This window comes from Salmo trutta, chromosome 27, assembly GCF_901001165.1.
Source record: "Salmo trutta chromosome 27, fSalTru1.1, whole genome shotgun sequence".
In the NCBI taxonomy this organism is placed as follows: Eukaryota; Metazoa; Chordata; class Actinopteri; order Salmoniformes; family Salmonidae; genus Salmo; species Salmo trutta.
In genome coordinates this window covers 3,343,206-3,361,952 of record NC_042983.1, presented here as the reverse complement: position 1 = coordinate 3,361,952, position 18,747 = coordinate 3,343,206, and the positions used below count along the sequence as shown (strand labels likewise).

Genomic DNA, 18,747 nt, shown 5'->3' with positions numbered 1-18,747 from the left:
TCTTATCTAAAGTGACTAAGTGCCTTGCTCAGGAGCACATTAACAGATTTTTTCAAAGTCATCTTTGGGATTCCAGCCAGCAACCTTTCAGTTACTGGTCCAATGCTCTTAACCACTAGGCTACATGCCACCCTACCTGCTGCCCACATGTAAAGTGATTCCAGTCAACCTCTTGCATAAGAAACGTCGACATTCATTACATAAAGTAAATTAGGAACAGCTCAGTTTAGAAGGTACTGTCAGTGGATCTGGAGTTCCATTGTTTCCTTACTAGAGAAAAAAAAACATTTCCTGAAAGTCAAAAAGAACAGTTTAAAAAAAAGTTTTGCGGAAGACATTGAAAGGCAATTTCTGAATGAGCCGACATTTGCAGCATTTACTGTGAATGCAGTCTCCGCGAACATGGGAACACTGCCTTTAAATTTAATTTGAGCTATAACAATACAGATTGAATTGAGCACTTTGAGCACATTAGACAATGCATTTTTCTTGCTTCTGTAACACAAAGAGTTCTTCTGACCAATTTGCCTACAATTAATAACACATCCTCTCCCTCCCCTATTCAGTGTGAAAGAACAATATCACAGGCAATTTAATGAACATCTGCAGAGTCGCAGGGTGATAATTATTGGGAAGCATGATTCGTTTCTGACTGAGATATTAATAGACTGTCAGTAATGAAACAGGCATTAGCCTACAATTATCACACAAAATTACCCATACTGGGAGTCTAACTTAAAAGCTGGGCTATCAAAAGAGGACGATAACTTTGTGATTTTCTCAATTTACTTTCAACTTGTACAAGACTTGTTGAGGCCTTGTGCATTTTTTCATACATTCTTCTTGTCAGCCATTTTGATTATAAACTCACTTCGTGAAACACATTTTGAATAAACAAAATGAACGACTTTTCACAGATAGCTTAACTATATTTACAAGAGACAAGGTTGGAGTGTAAAATCCAACATATTTAAAATGTCATTAATTTACATGCCAAATGGACAAATAAATAGCACACTCAGTATCAGTTATTTGATGTCCAGAATCGTATACAATACTGTAGTTGCATCCCTGGATATGAACACAAAAGAAACTAGGCTACCGGAGAACCAACCCTCCAGACCCTTTACACAATTTAGTTCCAAAAAACTCTTATTGATTCAAACTAAACAAGCTATGTCTATGAGAGCAATATTTAATACAGTACTAGAGGCACTAGTGTGTGTAGACATGTATACATTCTCACCCTAGATTTATGTACAGTATACATTTTCACCCTAGATTTATGTACAGTATACATTTCCAAAGAACACTATACGATACTATCTTTAAAACATTATGTAGGAAATCTACAGAAATACTCCTCAGAGGTTTTTGTATTCTCAAGAAGCATTATAAAGTAAAAGGGATATTGATGGATCTTTTACTGCCATTTAAATCAAGCCTGCTATGTTTTTATTACTGTCGTCCTTCTCCAGGATAAAGGATAAATAGAGCTATAAAAAGCGGCGAGTGACGGGTGGACTGGGCCAGCCTGACATTTTAGGGAGTCCTGTTAGAGTAGTAAAGATGCCCATATGATGTATGCAGCGCTTTGAGGATGCTGAGGGCACCAAGAGGAATGCTCACAGAGAGAATTAAGAGGGAGGAAGAAAGGGAAGTGGGGGAAAGAGAGAGGGAGAAAGATGGATATGGGGAAGGGGAAGAGATTAACAGAGAGAGGGCTAATCGATAAGAATAAAACAGAGAACATGACAAAGAGAGATAGGAGACAGAAAGAGAGAACTAGAAAGAGAGTAAGCAGCACAGACAGCTAGCTAGCTGTGATTTCATAGTCCCAGTTCAGGCGAGGGTCTGTAGAAGACCTGTCCCGAGGCCAGCCTGCGTTTTAGCTCCTTCCACAGCAGCTCCCTCTCCCTCTGGGAACCCTTCATGAATCCCCTGTTCTCCTGGGCACGACGGGATAGGTACGGTATCACCTCATTCACCGGCCCGTATGGAACATATTTATAGACAGGGAAACCTGCCTGGCCTGGGGGAGAGAGACAGAGGGGAAGAGAATGACATATATTGGGGCAACTTTTCAGTACAAACCCAAAAAATATTATACTTGGCTAGTGTAATGGAATTAGTGAGTTGGGAATTTATTCAACTAATTGTGCACTTAAATGTTAGACCACACAAAGTTGAACCAGTAGTATCTTCGCTAGGCTAGAGCAAAAGCCTTCACATCCTGTGGCTCCCAAGCACCTCAGTTGACCATCCCTGATTTAGTTCAATACAATGTCTGTGATTGACAAGCTAGTGTCACAACCGTCGTCAAGAATGGACCAAGGCGCAGCGGGTATGTGGATACTCATATTTTAATTCAAAAGAGTAAAGCATCCACCGGAAAAACAATAAACAAGACAGCAACAGTTTTGCAGGCTATTAAACGCAGTGCAAATACAACTACCCACAACCCCAAAGAAAAACGCACACTCCTATATAGGACTCCCAATCAAAGGCAACTCAACACACCTGCCTTCAATTGGGAGTCCAATCACCCACACAACATCTAACAAACACAAACGCCCTGCCACATCCTGACCAAGACTAACACAATTACGCCCTCTGCTGATCAGGACGTGACAGTACCCCCCCCTCAAGGTGCAGACCCCGGAATGCCCCTAAAAAAAAAGAAAACACAAAAAATCCCCATTACCCCAACAAAACCAATAAACAATAACCCCTAAACAATAAGGGAGGGTGGCTGCCGTCACCGACGGCACTGTGCTACACCCTCCCTCCCCAACCCACCTATCCTGGAGGTGGCTCAGGTGCAGGACGTGGACCTCGCTCCACCTTCGGCGTCGCCCACTTCGGTGGCGCCGATAGCTGCGCCAGGCAGACGGGCCACTCGGGCTGACCCTGGCAGACGGACCACTCTGGCTGGGCCGGAAGACATGCGGGCCACTCGGGCTGGGCCAGAGGACAGGCGGGCCACTCGGGCTGGGCCGGAGGACATGCGGGCCACTCGGGCTGGACCGGAGGACATGCGGGCCACTGGGGCTGGGCCCGGAGGACATGCGGGCCACTGGGGCTGGGCCCGGAGGACAGGCGGGCCACTCGGGCTGGGCCCGGAGGACAGGCGGGCCACTCGGGCTGGGCCCGGAGGACAGGCGGGCCACTCGGGCTGGGCCGGAGGACATGCGGGCCACTCGGGCTGGACCGGAGGACATGCGGGCCACTCGGGCTGGACCGGAGGACAGGCGGGCCACTCGGGCTGGGCCCGGAGGACAGGCGGGCCACTCGGGCTGGGCCCGGAGGACAGGCGGGCCACTCGGGCTGGGCCCGGAGGACAGGCGGGCCACTCGGGCTGGGCCGGAGGACAGGCGGGCCACTCGGGCTGGGCCGGAGGACAGGCGGGCCACTCGGGCTGGGCCGGAGGACAGGCGGGCCACTCGGGCTGGGCCGGAGGACAGGCGGACCACTCGGGCTGGGCCGGAGGGCAGGCGGACCACTCGGGCTGGGCCGGAGGGCAGTCGGGCCACTCGGGCTGGACCGGAGGGCAGTCGGGCCACTCGGGCTGGACCGGAGGGCAGTCGGGCCACTCGGGCTGGACCGGAGGGCAGTCGGGCCACTCGGGCTGGACCGGAGGGCAGTCGGGCCACTCGGGCTGGACCGGAGGGCAGTCGGGCCACTCGGGCCACTCGGGCTGGACCGGAGGGCAGTAGGGCCGCTCTGGCGGCTCCGGGCAGTCGGGCCGCTCTGGCGGCTCCTGACTGGCGGGCGGCTCTGGCGGCTCTTGACTGGCGGGCGGCTCTGGCGACTCTTGACTGGCGGGCGGCTCAGGCGACTCTTGACTGGCGGGCGGCTCAGGCGACTCTTGACTGGCGGGCGGCTCAGGCGACTCTTGACTGGCGGGCGGCTCAGGCGACTCTTGACTGGCGGGCGGCTCAGGCGACTCTTGACTGGCGGGCTGCTCAGGTGACTCTTGACTGGCGGGCAGCTCAGGTGACTCTTGACTGGCGGGCAGCTCAGGTGACTCTTGACTGGCGGGCAGCTCAGGTGACTCTTGACTGGCGAGGCTGGGCTGACGCACTAGACGCCTGATGCGTGGGACTGGTACTGGACATGCCAGCCTGGAGACACGCACCTCCATGCTAGTGCGTATAGCGGGAAACACCGGACCGTCGAGGGGCACTGGCGGTCTTGAGCGCAGGGTTGGCATCACCCCTTCCGGCTCGATGCTCCCCTCACCCTGGCACATGCGGGGCGCTGGTAGGGCGGACTGGCCTGTGCGTCCGTATAGGCGAGATGGTGCGTACCTCAGCGTAACATGGCGCCCTCCACCTCATACGCACCTCCCTGTAATCACGGGTAGCTGGCTTACGGCTCTTCCTTGGCCTGGCCAAACTACCCGTGTGCCCCCCAAAAAAATTATTGGGGGTGCCTCTTCGGCTTCCTCGCCAGCCGTGTTCCAGCCTAACGTTCGCGTTGGTTCCTCTGTCCAGCTGCCTCCACTCTCCTGAGTGCCTCCACCTGTTCCCATGGGAGGCGATCCCTTCCGGCCAGGATCTCTTCCCAAGTGTAGACTCCCTTGCCGTCCAGGACGTCCTCCCATGTCCATTCATCCACCCTGTTCTCCTGTGGCTTCCTCCTCTTCCGCTGCTTGGTCCTTTTGTGGTGGGTAGTTCTGTCACAGAAAATGTCGTACTGGAGAGAAGACCAAGGCGCAGCGGGTATGTGGATACTCATATTTTAATTCAAAAGAGTAAAGCATCCACCAGAAAAACAATAAACAAGACAGCAACAGTTTTGCAGGCTATCAAACGCAGTGCAAAAACAACTACCCACAACCCCAAAGAAAAACACACACTCCTATATAGGACTCCCAATCAAATGCAACTCAACACACCTGCCTTCAATTGGGAGTCCAATCACCCACACAACATTTAACAAACACAAACCCCCTGCCACATCCTGACCAAGACTAACACAATTACGCCCTCTGCTGGTCAGGACGTGACAGCTAGTGCTGTGAGCCAACAACAGTCATAGCCAATTTGTCAATAATGTGTCAGTGCAAGTCCCAGAACTCCATATGTGCACATTGCAGGGTCATGAGTTTCCATGTGTCAACACAAATAACTGACTGCTATTGGGAAATACCGATACTAATCCTATGGAATCTAAACAGGGCCAATAGGCCATCAAATCAACAGTGCTCTGTGAGGTCAGAGAGCTCTGTCTGTCCCTGCATTCCAATAATCTGTCCTGTAGGCATGGGAAGTGCAAACTTGGACTATTGGGAAGCTAACCAATCAATCAATTAACCAATCAGTCAGTCAGTCTCACCCAATGGGAAGCTGATTTGGTCGCACATGCCCAGCAGCTGTCCAAAGTACACCTTGTTCTCCGTGGGAGTCAGGCCCAACTCATTCATCCTGTGTAAACAAGAGGAAAAGGAAAAATATAATAGTTATATTTGTATGGTATATGACAGTGACGTAGACACAGTCCATGAAGCTAAGAGATGAGGTACCCGGGCATAGAGACTTCTTTTGGACACATTTTGTTACTGTGTGTGCAAACAGCTCTAGCTAGCACTAATGGTGAAAGGGACACGTTAGCTTTCCACACACAGTTGAAGTCGGAAGTTTACATACACTTAGGTTGGAGTCATCAACCACTCCACAAATGTATTGTTAACAAACTATAGTTTTGGCAAGTCGGTTAGGATATCTACTATATGCATGACACAGGTCATTTTTCCAACAATTGTTTACAGACAGATTATTTCACTTATAATTCACAATTCCAGTGGGTCAGAAGTTTACATACACTAAGTTGACTGTGCCTTTAAACTGCTTGGAAAATTCCATAAAATGATATCATGGCTTTAGAAGCTTCTGATAGGCTAATTGACATAATTTGAGTCAATTGGAGGTGTACCTGTGGATGTATTTGTGGAAGGCCTACCTACAAACCCAGTGCCTCTTTGCTTGCCATCATGGGAAAATCAAATGAAATCAGCCAAGACCTCAGAAAAAATATTGTAGACCTCCACAAGTCTGGTTCATCCTTGGGAGCAATTTCCAAACGCCTGAAGGTACCACTTTCATCTGTACAAACAATAGTACGCAAGTATAAATACCATGGGACTACGCAGCTGTCATATTGCACAGGAAGGAGACACCTTCTGTCTCCTAGAGATGAACGTACTTGCGAAAAGTGCAAATCAATCCCAGAACAACAGCAAAGGACCTTGTGAAGATGCTGGAGGAAACAGGTACAAAAGTATCTATATCCACAGTAAAACAATTCCTATATCGACATAAACAGAAAGGCCGCTCAGCAAGGAAGAAGCCACTGCTCCAAAACAGCCATAAAAAAGCCAGACTACGGTTTGCACATGGGTACAAAGATCGTACTTTTTGGAGAAACGTCCTCTGGTCTGATGAAAGAAAAATATACCTGTTTGGCCATAATGACCATCCCTATGTTTGGAGGAAAAAGGGGGAGGCTTGCAAGCCGAAGGCTACCCGAAACGTTTGACCCAAGATAAACAATTTAAAGGCAATGCTACCAAATACTAATTGAGTGTATGTAAACTTCTGACCCGCTGGGTATGTGATGAAAGAAATAAAATCTGAAATAAATCATTCTCTCAACTATTATTCTGACATTTCACATTCTTAAAATAAAGTGGTGATCCTAACTGACCTAAGACAGGGAATTTCTACTAGGATTAAATGTCAGGAAATGTGAAAAACTGAGTTTAAATGTATTTGGCTAAGGTGTATGTAAACGTCCGACTTCAACTGTACAGTCGTGGCCAAAAGTTTTGGGAATGACACAAATATTAATTTCCACAAAGTTTGCTGCTTCAGTGTCTTTAGATATTTTTGTCAGATGTTACTATGGAATACTGAAGTATAATTACAAGCATTTCATAAGTGTCAAAGGCTTTTATTGACAATTACATGAAGTTGATGCAAAGAGTCAATATTTGCAGTGTTGACCCTTCTTTTTCAAGACCTCTGCAATCTGCCCTGGCATGCTGTCAATTAACTTCTGGGCCACATCCTGACTGATGGCAGCCCATTCTTGCATAATCAGTGCTTGGAGTTTGTCAGAATTTGTGGGGTTTCGTTTGTCCACCCACCTCTTGCGGATTGACCACAAGTTCTCAATGGGATTCAGGTCTGAGTTTCCTGGCCATGGACCCAAAATATCGATGTTTTGTTCCCCGAGCCACTTAGTTATCACTTTTTCCTTATGGCAAGTTGCTCCATCATGCTGGAAAAGGCATTGTTCGTCACCAAACTGTTCCTGGATGGTTGGGAGAAGTTGCTCTCGGAGGATGTGTTGGTACCATTCTTTATTAATGGCTGTGTTCTTAGGCAAAATTGTGAGTGAGCCCACTCCCTTGGCTGAGAAGCAACCCCAAACATGAATGGTCTCATGATGCTTTACTGTCGGCATGACACAGGACTGATGGTAGCGCTCACCTTGTCTTCTCCGGACAAGCTTTTTTCCGGATGCCCCAAACCATCGGAAAGGGGATTCATCAGAGAAAATGACTTTACCCCAGTCCTCAGCAGTCCAATCCCTGTACCTTTTGCAGAATATCAGTCTGTCCCTGATGTTTTTCCTGGAGAGAAGTGGCTTCTTTGCTGCCCTTCTTGACACCAGGCCATCCTCTAACAGTCTTCGCCTCACTGTGTGTGCAGATGCTATCACACCTGCCTGCTGCCATTCCTGAGCAAGCTCTGTACTGGTGGTGCCCCGATCCCGCAGCTGAATCAACTTTAGGAGACGTCCTGGCACTTGCTGGACTTTCTTGGGCGCCCTGAAGCCTTCTTCACAACAATTGAACCGCTCTCCTTGAAGTTCTTGATGATCTGATAAATTGTTAATTTAGGTGCAATCTTACTTGCAGCAATATCCTTGCCTGTGAAGGCCTTTTTGTGCAAAGCAATGATGACGGCACGTGTTTCCTTGCAGGTAACCATGATTGACAGAGGAAGAACAATGATTCCAAGCACCACCCTCCTTTTGAAGCTTCCAGTCTGTTATTTGAACTCAATCAACATGACAGAGTGATCTCCAGCCTTGTCCTCGTCAACACTCACACCTGTGATAACGAGAGAATCCATGACATGATGTCAGCTGGTCCTTTTGTGGCAGGGCTGAAATGCAGTGGACATGTTTTTGGGGGGATTCAGTTAATTTGCATGGCAAAGAGGGACTTTGCAATTCATCTGATCACTCTTCATAACATTCTGGAGTATATGCAAATTGCCATCATACAAACTGAGGCAGCAGACTGTGAAAATTAATATTTGTGTCATTCTCAAAACTTTTGGCCACGACTGTACATAGTATGTGCTTTAAACATGAGAAAAGCACTATAGAAATGCAATAACCATGTGTGTTAAGAGTTTGAGCAGGAAAACTAGGCAGAGAGCCATCCTCAGTGTGTCTGTGTCAAGCTAAGGCCATGCAGTGCAGTAATGAGACTTGCCTCCTGAGGGTGTGCTTCACTGTGTCCTCATTGTGAGAAGCAACCATGACATTGGCATTTCTGTTCAGTCCAATCTCATCCAGGATGTAGTCTAGACACCTTACAGAGTACAGACATGACAGACATGTTAAGTAAACGACAGGTAGCCTAGTGGTTAAGAGCGTTGGGCCAGTAACTGAAAGGTTGTAGTTTGAATCACTGAGCCAACTAGGTGAAAAATTGGTCGATGTGCCCCTGAGCAAGGCACTTAACCATAGATGCTCCTGTAAGTCGCTCTGGATAAGAGTGGCTGCTGAATGACTAAAATAACAAAATGCTAACCAAAATGCTCTCTGTGTGAAACGATGTTACACAGCTGTGACTGAAAAATTCCCCATAGTGCTCTACTTTTGGTCAAGTCAGAGAGTTTAGTTTATAGGTCATTCAGCATTTTAACAGGTTCTTAAAAACAATTGCTATTCAATACGAATTGAAGAATGTATTAAGTACAGTATGTATTTAAGCACATTGAGTAACTAAATAAGCACATCCATCCCTTACTTGTGGTACATTATGTTAGTGGTCTCATAGTCAGGGTTGATGGGGTCCTCGTATCCGATCTCCTCCGCTCTGCTCCTCTCCTGGTACATATAAGCCCCACGCACTAGCTTGGCCCCAAAAAACCATCCCTCACGCCTCGACAACTCAACATCCATGGTCACGATATCATAGGCCTCCTACAATGGAAGAGAAAGCGAGAGGGAGGAAGTAAAGGAGGGATATTAGGGACACCGGTCATCTGTATAATAATGGCGTATAAGCTGTTTATAAGCAAACCTTCAAATTATGTGTTTCAGAGAGCTGCTGGTAAGACATGACTACATACAGTATGAGCATAGAAACTCAGTGACAGGGTCTCTGGTAGCCTCAGCTCCCAGGCTTCAACTTCCTTGTGATGTAACAAACAAGACTTGGAAGGATAGCAACGTAATGGGTCTCTAACCTTGAGGTAGCACTGGTAGGTGTTGAAGATGACAGGTTTCCCTCTATTGTAGATCCTCTGCATCTCCACAGTCAGTGTGCTGATGGCGGGCTGGAAGTAGGTCTGCTCTGCATCAACCATCAGACGAACACTGTGCTCCTCTGCATGCTGCAACACAGACAGCCAGGACAGGTAAATTCCACTTCAATCCACACATGAGCTCAGAGCTTTTCTCAATAAACCAAGGAAACTGAACTGGTAGCTAATTATGAGATAAGATGACCTGGCGTGATGTAACGTGACATAGCATAACATTGCTGAAAATAACATAAACATGGCATGGTTTCATATAGCATTTTGACCTCCCTGTGTTTACATTGGCAAGTACATCCAGCCTCTGGAGCATCCTCTTCATCTGTTTCTCCTCCTCCTCTGTGAATTTATTGAGCAGGGGCTCCAGCTGACCAGTCTGGACAAACAAAGAAAGGACAAGCCTACCTGAGGCTCAATGAATCACACTGTCTGAGCTAACACTGGAGACAGCTCACACACACAGAGACCTGAGGGCCTTTACCTTCAACAGACTGGCTTTGTCTAAGCTAAGATAAGTAAGTATTAACACACGGCCTCAAGCCTTCTGACACCGCTGAGGTGTGTGGTTATTCCTTGGAATTGCACAGCTGTCATGTGTTAATGCTTACATAGGGAATGGCGTGCCAATTCAAACCATTTCAGGCCCAGTGAGTCACAGGAGGTGTAACTCCTTTCAAACATTCATTCACCATTCTGGGATCAACTCTAAACTGAATGGTCAATCTTATCAACGTATTTACTCAAACAATTGACGGGGTTTGGAGGTGTTTACGGAACCACTTAAGTTTGAAACAAATCCAAATGGTGCTTATCTTCTAGAGTACTTTCATTGCCATTGCCGTGCCTTGCTTACCTCTAAATTTGGGACAACCAGCAGATCTGATATCTTTATTCTGTCGTCGATTAGGCTGTTCCAGTCCAGCCTGTCAATGGTTCTGCAGGGGCACAGAGAGACCGCTTTTAGTAAGTCAAATATAGTTGTTGTAAGGGGCTTTTTCAACAAAGTATGCAAGGGCAATTATTCTACTGCTTTATGACATAATACAGTTTCTCTAACTAGTGGTATTATTTTTACCCTGATCCTTGTTTCTCTCCAGTGAACCAGCCATAGAAGTCACCTGTGGCTCCCAGCGTGGTCATAAACTCCTGTATGGACAAATAGGCATTTTTGACCATATATATATAGTACGACATTGTTATCTCAATGGATCAAATAGGTCAAACAAGGGGTGATCACCTAAACAGTCATTATAAAACCTAAAGAACAGCAACTGTGTTCTCGGGGTTGGGTAGATTACTTTCTAAATATAATCCGTTACGGTTACTAGTTACCTTCCAAAAATTGTAATCAGAATAGTAACTTTTGGATTACCCAAACTCAGTAACATAATCTGTTTACTTTCAGTTACTTTTAGCTTGCTTTCCGCTTAAGAGGCATTAGAAGAAGACAAAAATGAATATGACCAATTGAATGACATTTATTGCAGGGTAAATACATTTGAGAGTTTACATAGCTGGCCATAAATGGATGTTGCATTTTACTTTATGTGTTGGTTATGTAGGCTTCTTCTAACCCATTGCTTTCTACTACAGATAATAATACAAGTAGGCCATATATTTACATTAAAAAACAAAGTCTGTCAGATGTCCTGTCATTCCAATTAATTAATACCCCTTGATCTTCAAGACTTGGAAATATAGATTAGCCAATATGTTTTACCTGACCTTAACCCAAACACTAAGTACTTAATAACCTACTCTGTTGTTTATGTTTTGTTGTCATGGAGGACTGATTGGGGTCATTGCTTCAAGTTGAAAAAGAAATGCTGCGCTCATGGAATGGCATGCTTTGAGCACTACTGAAAAGTGCAATTTGCATGTGACAAATGAATACCATATGCTGCATTTGCTATAGGCCTATTGCTTCAATTTTTGTTGGTGACACTTTGATTTGCCGATAATTTGCAGCTGTTTGGGATAATTCTATCAAAAGTGTGCGAGTTTGAGAATGTGTCTGTTAGGCCTATGGAATTGTTTTTTTTTTTTTCAGCATGGTTTAGATTGAGCAATAAAAGCCCCACTTAAATTAAACTCGTTTTTGACAATATTGAACACAATACCACAGGGAGTTTAGAAAGGAGGAACTCCCTCAAACTTTTATTCGATAGGCTGGGAACCGCACTAAAGCTGTTTCATTCTTCACTGACTGTCCACTGGTCACAAAAACAATGATTGATAAGCAGCTTAAACTTCATAAATTCTACCATTATTGGGTTAAAATACACATATACATTGGTGAACTGCGATCCCCAACAACCACAATCTGTAAGGCGCACAGACACACACATACACACGGTAACATACACACTACACACATACACATGGATTTTGTGTTTTAGATATGTGATAGTAGAGTAGTGGCCTGAGGGCACACACTTAATGTGTTGTGAAATATAATGGCATGTTTTAAATTATATACAATTGCCTTAAGTTTGCTAGACCCCAGGAAGAGTAGATGCTGCCTTGGCAGCAGCTAATGGGGATCTGTAATAAATACAAATAGCTAAATGAGAGAGCAGCAGTGTGATTCACATCAATGTGCTATGTAGATATAAATAATAAGTGATATCCACCACTGCTGTTGTCCTTAACTCCAAGCGTTTATTCAAGTTGGATAATCTTTTGATGCCGACAGCAGTCGCACCATTGGAAGACATAGCTTGGACTACAAAACCTATTCCTATTTTCCTGCGATCCATCAAACACATTTGGTGTGTCATCATAGTGTCACACCCTGATCTGTTTCACCTGTCCTTGTGCTTGTCTCCACCCCCTTCCAGGTGTCGCCCATCTTCCCCATTATCCCTTGGGTATTTTTACATGTGTTTTCTGTCTGTCTGCACCAGTTCATCTTGTTTGCCAAGTCAACCAGCGTTTTTCTCTCAGCTACTGTTTTTCCCCAGTCTCTCTTTTTCTCGTCCTCCTGGTTTTGACCCTTGCCTGTCCTGACTCTGAGCCCGCCTGCCTAACCACTCTGCCTGCCCCTGACCTCGAGCCTGCCTGCTGCCCTGTACCGTTTTGGACTCTGCCCTGGCTATTAACTCTTTCCTGTCCCCGACCTGCCTTTTGTCTATCCTTGGACTATAATAAATATCAGAGCTCAAACCATCTGCCTCCTGTGTCTGCATCTGGGTTTCGCCTTGTGTCGTTATACACAGTGGTCTCTGACTTGTGGTCAGACTCACTCACGCCGAACAAATTTAAACTTGCGCCTTTTTTCAATTCTGATTTGAATGTCATTGTCACGTATACTCCCTCTCAAGCCTCTAGGTCATCAGGCTGCTGACTATCCCGCACACCTGTCACCATCGTCAAGCGCACCAGCGCCTCATGACACTCACCTGAACTCCATCACCTCCTTGATTATCTTCCCTATATCTGTCACTCCCCTTGGTTCTTTCCTCAGGTGTTATTGACTCTGTTCTTGTGTCTCGGCGTACTGCCTTATGTTAGTGTCGTGTTCTTGGTTTTGTTTTATTAAAACGTTTCACCTACACCTGCTTCCCGACTCACCGCCCCATCATTACAGAATAACACCTCACTAAGGGAAGTATCAGAGAGTGTTGTTTTTTTTGTCAGTGTAAATGACGTCGGGTCCGGGAGCCGCTACAGGCTGTCATGCCTCAGCCAGATCGCCAGGCTCCCCTGCCTCCGCCAGCTCGTCAGGCTCTCATGCCTCAGCCGGATCGCCAGGCTCCCCTGCCTCAGCTGGTCTGACAGGTTCTCGCGCCCCAGCCAGCTCGACAGGTTCCCGTGCCTCAGCCTACGTGACAGGTTCCCGCGCTTCAGCAGGGGTGACCGGTCCGCTCCTGATCCCCGGGTTCGTCTCCTTTGTCGGCATCCTGCGGCTGGATCCGCGCGCCAGGGAGGGGATACTGTCACGTATACCCCTCTCCGTCCTCTAGGGCATCAGGCTGCTGATTATCCCGCACACCTGTCACCATCGTCGAGCGCACCAGCGCCCCATGACACTCACCTGGACTCTATCACCTCCTTGATTATCTTCCCTATATCTGTCACTCCCCTTGGTTCTTTCCTCAGGTGTTATTAACGGGTTCATGTCGGTGAGTTGTTTGTGTTTCGTATTTATTTTTTTGTTTATTTATTAAAAACACTTGCTTCCCGACTCTCAGCGCACTCGTTACAGTCATTGAGAACTTTCTTTCTGAATTGAAAAGTAATCCTATAAGTAATCATCTAGTTTTTCAAAAGTATCTGTAATCTGATTACAATATTTTTGCTGGTAACGGAACCGTTACTCCCCAACCCTGTGTGTTCTGTATACCTGTAGTGGCTGCAGCTCTAGCCTCTGCTCCAGAGCCTCCATGCCATCTCTCCCCTGCTGTGCCGCCAGGAAGCTGAAGAAACGCCTCCATTTCACCAGCACCTCCGAGAACTGGAGCTATAGCGGTAGAGAGCAAAACACAAGCATTATAGCACTTTACCAGAGAGTCAACTATCAGCTAAGTGTGCGCTACACATTGATATTGAATGAGGTGAGTTTCCCCTTAACTACCAGGAACTGAGGTCGTCCCAGTGCAGTCATCTTGATGGCAGAGAAGCCATCCACTGAGCTCCCACCTGAATGAAGGTTGATAGGTCACAAATGCTCAGTGTAAGCCACACTAATATCAATCAAAAACAGCAATATATAAATTCATGGGAATAGGAAGCTGATGCATTTTGCATAATGTTGTCTAAATAGTAAGGTTACATAGAGGGATATGTTGCTGAGTAATAATTACGGTCTTGCGTTCATGAGTCTCCATTAGTGAGTGTTACGACGCCAAGAAACAAAAAATTGGTACATGGTAATTACTATTAGTCACTGAATAAAAAAACTCCATCCCAACCACCCAGCCTTTTCGTATTGTTTATATCCACAGGTGTACCAGATGCTTTGATACACTTTAGGAAGGTCTCCATGTGTTGGTCACATTTGGCCTCATCAGAGTAGAAGTATGTCCTGGCGCCGGTCACTCCCCCTCGGCGGTCCCCAAACTGTTGGTGAGCCTTGTACTGCTTTTCTCTGTGGTCCATGCCTGCAGGGGGAAGCAAACACATCAGCATCCCTCCCTATTGCAACCAGTTGCATCATATAGTTTGGGCTCAAATGAGAGCAAAAAAAGGCAAGGACGGACTTACTCATGCCTTCTTTCTCTGTAGCAGACACACATGAGCTGACAATGAGAAAAGAAAAGAGAGGAGAATTGATTAATTTGTTATGGACACAAAGTATTATAAGAGATCTCTCTCTCTCTCTCTCCACACACATTCAATTCCTTGGTGACCACACATCAAGCCCCGTTCCACTTCTAGAAATAAATACCATTCTATGAACCATATTGCCCTTGAGGCACAAGCCAGTGTATATAGCACACATCTACCCACAGGTGGCCCCAGATTGACTGAAGCTGAGCTTTCTCCCTGCCAATGTTTTGACCTTCCTAAAAGGGCACTCAGACACACTACACCATCACAGATCACAGGACACAAGGGCTGACGTCACAGGACACTATATTGGGTATTTTGGTGGTTATTGGTGCTAGGTTTGGTGGGTTTTTGGACGTCACTGTCAGTGCGTTTAAACAGAAAGAGGTTGAATGGTATGATGGCATGTCTGGACTGTAAGTGCCAGACGTTTTACATGTTTGGGATGGAACTGTAAATGTCTGAGTGATGGTTTGGTTGTTGGTTTGCATATTTGTGTGTACATGTATGAGTTTGTAAAACCTCTATACTTTTCTATTTTATTCTCCTTGAAGGCCAAGTGTTCCTGTCGTTTGTGTCCTACTCTAGCTGATCAGTGCGATTCTCTTTGGATGGTCATAGGAGTGCACGTCAAGCACGAACGTTACTATAGCAGTCGTCTTGCATCAAAGTAGACTAGCTACCTTTCTCTAGCGTATGCCTTGCAGGTCTGTTTTTTTACCAACAGAGAGACCTGACTGAGACTTTGATGGCCATGTCTTTTGATGGCAGACAAAGTAAAGACAAAGGAGAAAATTAAGCAGAGCAATAAAGTGACTATGTGTATTGGGAGAGAGAGAGAGCGTCCTCAATTCAATTTCAATTTAAGCGGCTTTATTTATCTTTCTCACTGGACTAAATGCCAACCAAATGTCTTATTTATTTGTAGGTATATAACCTCAAAGTTAAAGTTGTCCTTCAAAGAGGGTCCAGGAAACTAAGCTAAGAAGAAAAACAAATGTCCTTAGCATAACTAACTCACAGTGTGAGTACATAGTGCCATTATCTCACACATCAAAACTATAGCTCTCCTCAGAGAGAACAGTTGTGTAAGTTTTTCCTGGCCTGTCATACAGGCTTATATCAGAGCTGGGATCAACTCATGTGACAGAATTCCTGAAGAGTGAGTTCCGAGAGGCCAGCCAATCCACCGAGGAGGGCCTTGACCAAACCGACCAATGGGGTCTGGACAGACTAGTGTTTACATCCTAAGAGGGATATCAAATTATAGTGTGTCCCTGGCTACAAACAAGGGGAAAATCATACTTGTGGTCATTCACTCTGGTTAGATTGGGATGCCTTTGACTTTATACAAAATATGGAAATTACATTAGTTTGGGGAACTAAATCTGTATGTGTGAAAAATAGAACTTTGTTTGCTTAAAACAATGCTTGTGTGCTTTCAGAAGTGAACAACACAGAACTGCAGTACGTTCTATGTTCCCTAATCCTTATCGAAACCTAACTGATGACAGGAAACGCATTCATCAAACAACCACTCATATTCCTTCTGATGAAGTTGTGGAACAGCATTTTATATAGGTTAGGAACAACATTTTTAGGGTAATAAGCAATTTACTTACTCCATCTCTTTAGTCACTGCATCCTCCTGTGTGAGGTCCTCCTCTACACTGTAGTCCAGGACAGAGCCTACTCCGAAGGCCCTGTTCTTTTGAATCAGAGACTTGATGGACTTGTGGTCCTCTCCCGCCACAAACTGACCATAGAATGTCAACTTCATAAACTGCTCAAATGCCTTCTTCCCCAGTAGGAACTTACTGATATCCATCAGCTAAGAAAAAAATGGAAATGCATTTAGAGCTTGATTCAAGCTATAGCGCTGAGGATCTGCGGTATAGCGCGATTTAAATGAAAGCGTTTACAGTGAATGCCGTCCCCGCAAACAAGTAAACATTTCCTTTAAATTTCAATCACGCCATTACTGTGGATCTTCAGTGCTACGGATTGAATCAAGACAATAATTGTGTGGTAATAATGGTAATAAAGCCTTTATAAATGCTACATAACATTGTTATAGCATTTGCCATGAACACCGTCTTTTGCAGTTTTTGGAAATTTCACTGAGGTGAGAACCTCAAGGTGACAGCAAACAGTGGGAAGGGGGCCAGGCAAGTCAGGCACAGTTATGTTCTATAAGAGGGAGTAATTCCACACTCTAAATAGACCGCTTGGTGGTAACGTTATCTAGTGATAGGCACACAGCATGCTAGGTAGACGACAGATTTACTGGAAGAGAGGTAATAGATTCCTTGCTGCCTGCACCTGTATGCACACCCTTTAGGTTAACTGAATGTTAAACAATTATGTTTATGCTTTCTTATACCACTTCAAATAAGAGTTCCCTCAGGAAAAAAATAATTCCATTATATTCTGTTTCTTATATATTCTATAAAATGCAGATTCTCCTGCATTTAGAAAGTCATTTGGGCTTTCTGTGTTGTCTTCTATTATGAGTCAGCATAATCATTTTCAGCAGGATGTTGCGAGACAGAGATCACATGCAGTAAAGTTTCTCTAATACAGTTTATGTGTCTCACCAACTTGAGCTTGTCAACAACAAAACAAATACGAATTTAATGCAGATTCAGCACACAGATATTATACCATACCTCCTTATTCTTATCAACCAAAAGGTCATAAGAGCACAGTTTGAAAACCACCAAACTTCTGAGCAGTTCTAAATTATCTTTACTCTTGTATGCTTCCTGTGTCAGCTCAAAGTCAATAGAGATCTTTGGAGAGGAGGAAGCATTTCTGCTTTTCCTTGACGAGTAAGATTCTCTGTTGGTGACATCCTGGTCTGCCTGAGTTGAGGCGACAGTGGACTGTGCTCTTCGGTTAGAAAGGGTATTCAGTCTTCTGACGTTTATATCCACGCCTGCCCGAGTAAGGGCAGGTACAGTTTTGACATAAGACATGAGTTTTGAGGTGCTGCGTTGGTCTCAGCGGAACTAACTAAGCAGGTGAGGGCGGCATGGGCTGTTTAAAATTAGTTTCGCATTTATCTGCCACACGTATTCGTATCTACTCCTTTCATGTATATTTATAGTAGTTTAATTCTAAAGTACCGGTTGGTGGAAAAACCCTGACGCATGCATATTGATTTTGACGTAATAGTTTAATTTCGACACATCTTTATTGAGACCTCATTGGCCAAGACTTTAAGGTGGACTTGGGCGCGCAAGACCATCAATCTGTCCGCTGTCATGAAATCTTATGGAATAGTGATTTTTTTTTGTGTAAGCCTAATGTTGCACATTCAATATCAGGAAAGAATATTACTACTATTGTATTGAAAAACTATGGCCATCTACTAATAACCCACAGTCCTCTCTGTGGTTATTTTGCCAGTTCATTTAATGAAACAGACGGGGGAGCCATTGCCGTGCAAAAGTATAGCCTAATCGGTAGTCTTTCTGTCAAATTTCAATACAATGAAGTTGGCATAAAATATATAATTGGGGCTATTGACTGGGACTAACGTTCATATTACAAAGATGTCAATAAATACATTTGATACTTGATATAATTACTCTTATTCTTATAAAAACATTATTTGTATTACTCTCTAATTTCTCTATTTTTATATTAAAGAATTAAGTGTCTTGCTCTGCCAATCAAGGTGTACCAATTTGCCAGTGTCGATATTGGTCTCAAGACAATCATCCATTCTGTGTTTAATATATATATATATATATATATATATATATATATATATATATATATATATAGTGTAATAGAATTCTTAACCTATTTAGAATTGCATCATTTTGGGGGGGTTTCAGAAAGTGTCCCACTTTACCAATACTCACCTTATTATTATTATTATTATTATTATTATTATAATTAT

At 44.8% G+C, this 18,747-nt stretch overlaps 1 protein-coding gene across 1 annotated transcript; it reads right to left on the bottom strand.

Annotated features, from left to right (window-relative positions):
• Positions 1-375: 375 nt before the first annotated feature.
• On the bottom strand, positions 376-17,937 carry prodhb (proline dehydrogenase (oxidase) 1b). The gene is made up of 14 exons (XM_029716343.1): positions 17,507-17,937; positions 16,460-16,668; positions 14,772-14,806; positions 14,519-14,668; positions 14,143-14,207; positions 13,912-14,028; positions 10,642-10,712; positions 10,420-10,501; positions 9,850-9,942; positions 9,495-9,641; positions 9,053-9,228; positions 8,513-8,611; positions 5,341-5,429; positions 376-2,032 (listed from the first exon to the last, which is right to left on the bottom strand). The coding sequence occupies exons 1-14, from the start codon at positions 17,813-17,815 to the stop codon at positions 1,830-1,832; spliced, it is 1,845 nt and encodes a 614-aa protein (XP_029572203.1). The 5' UTR covers positions 17,816-17,937; the 3' UTR covers positions 376-1,829.
• Between the last annotated feature and the right edge of the window lie 810 nt (positions 17,938-18,747).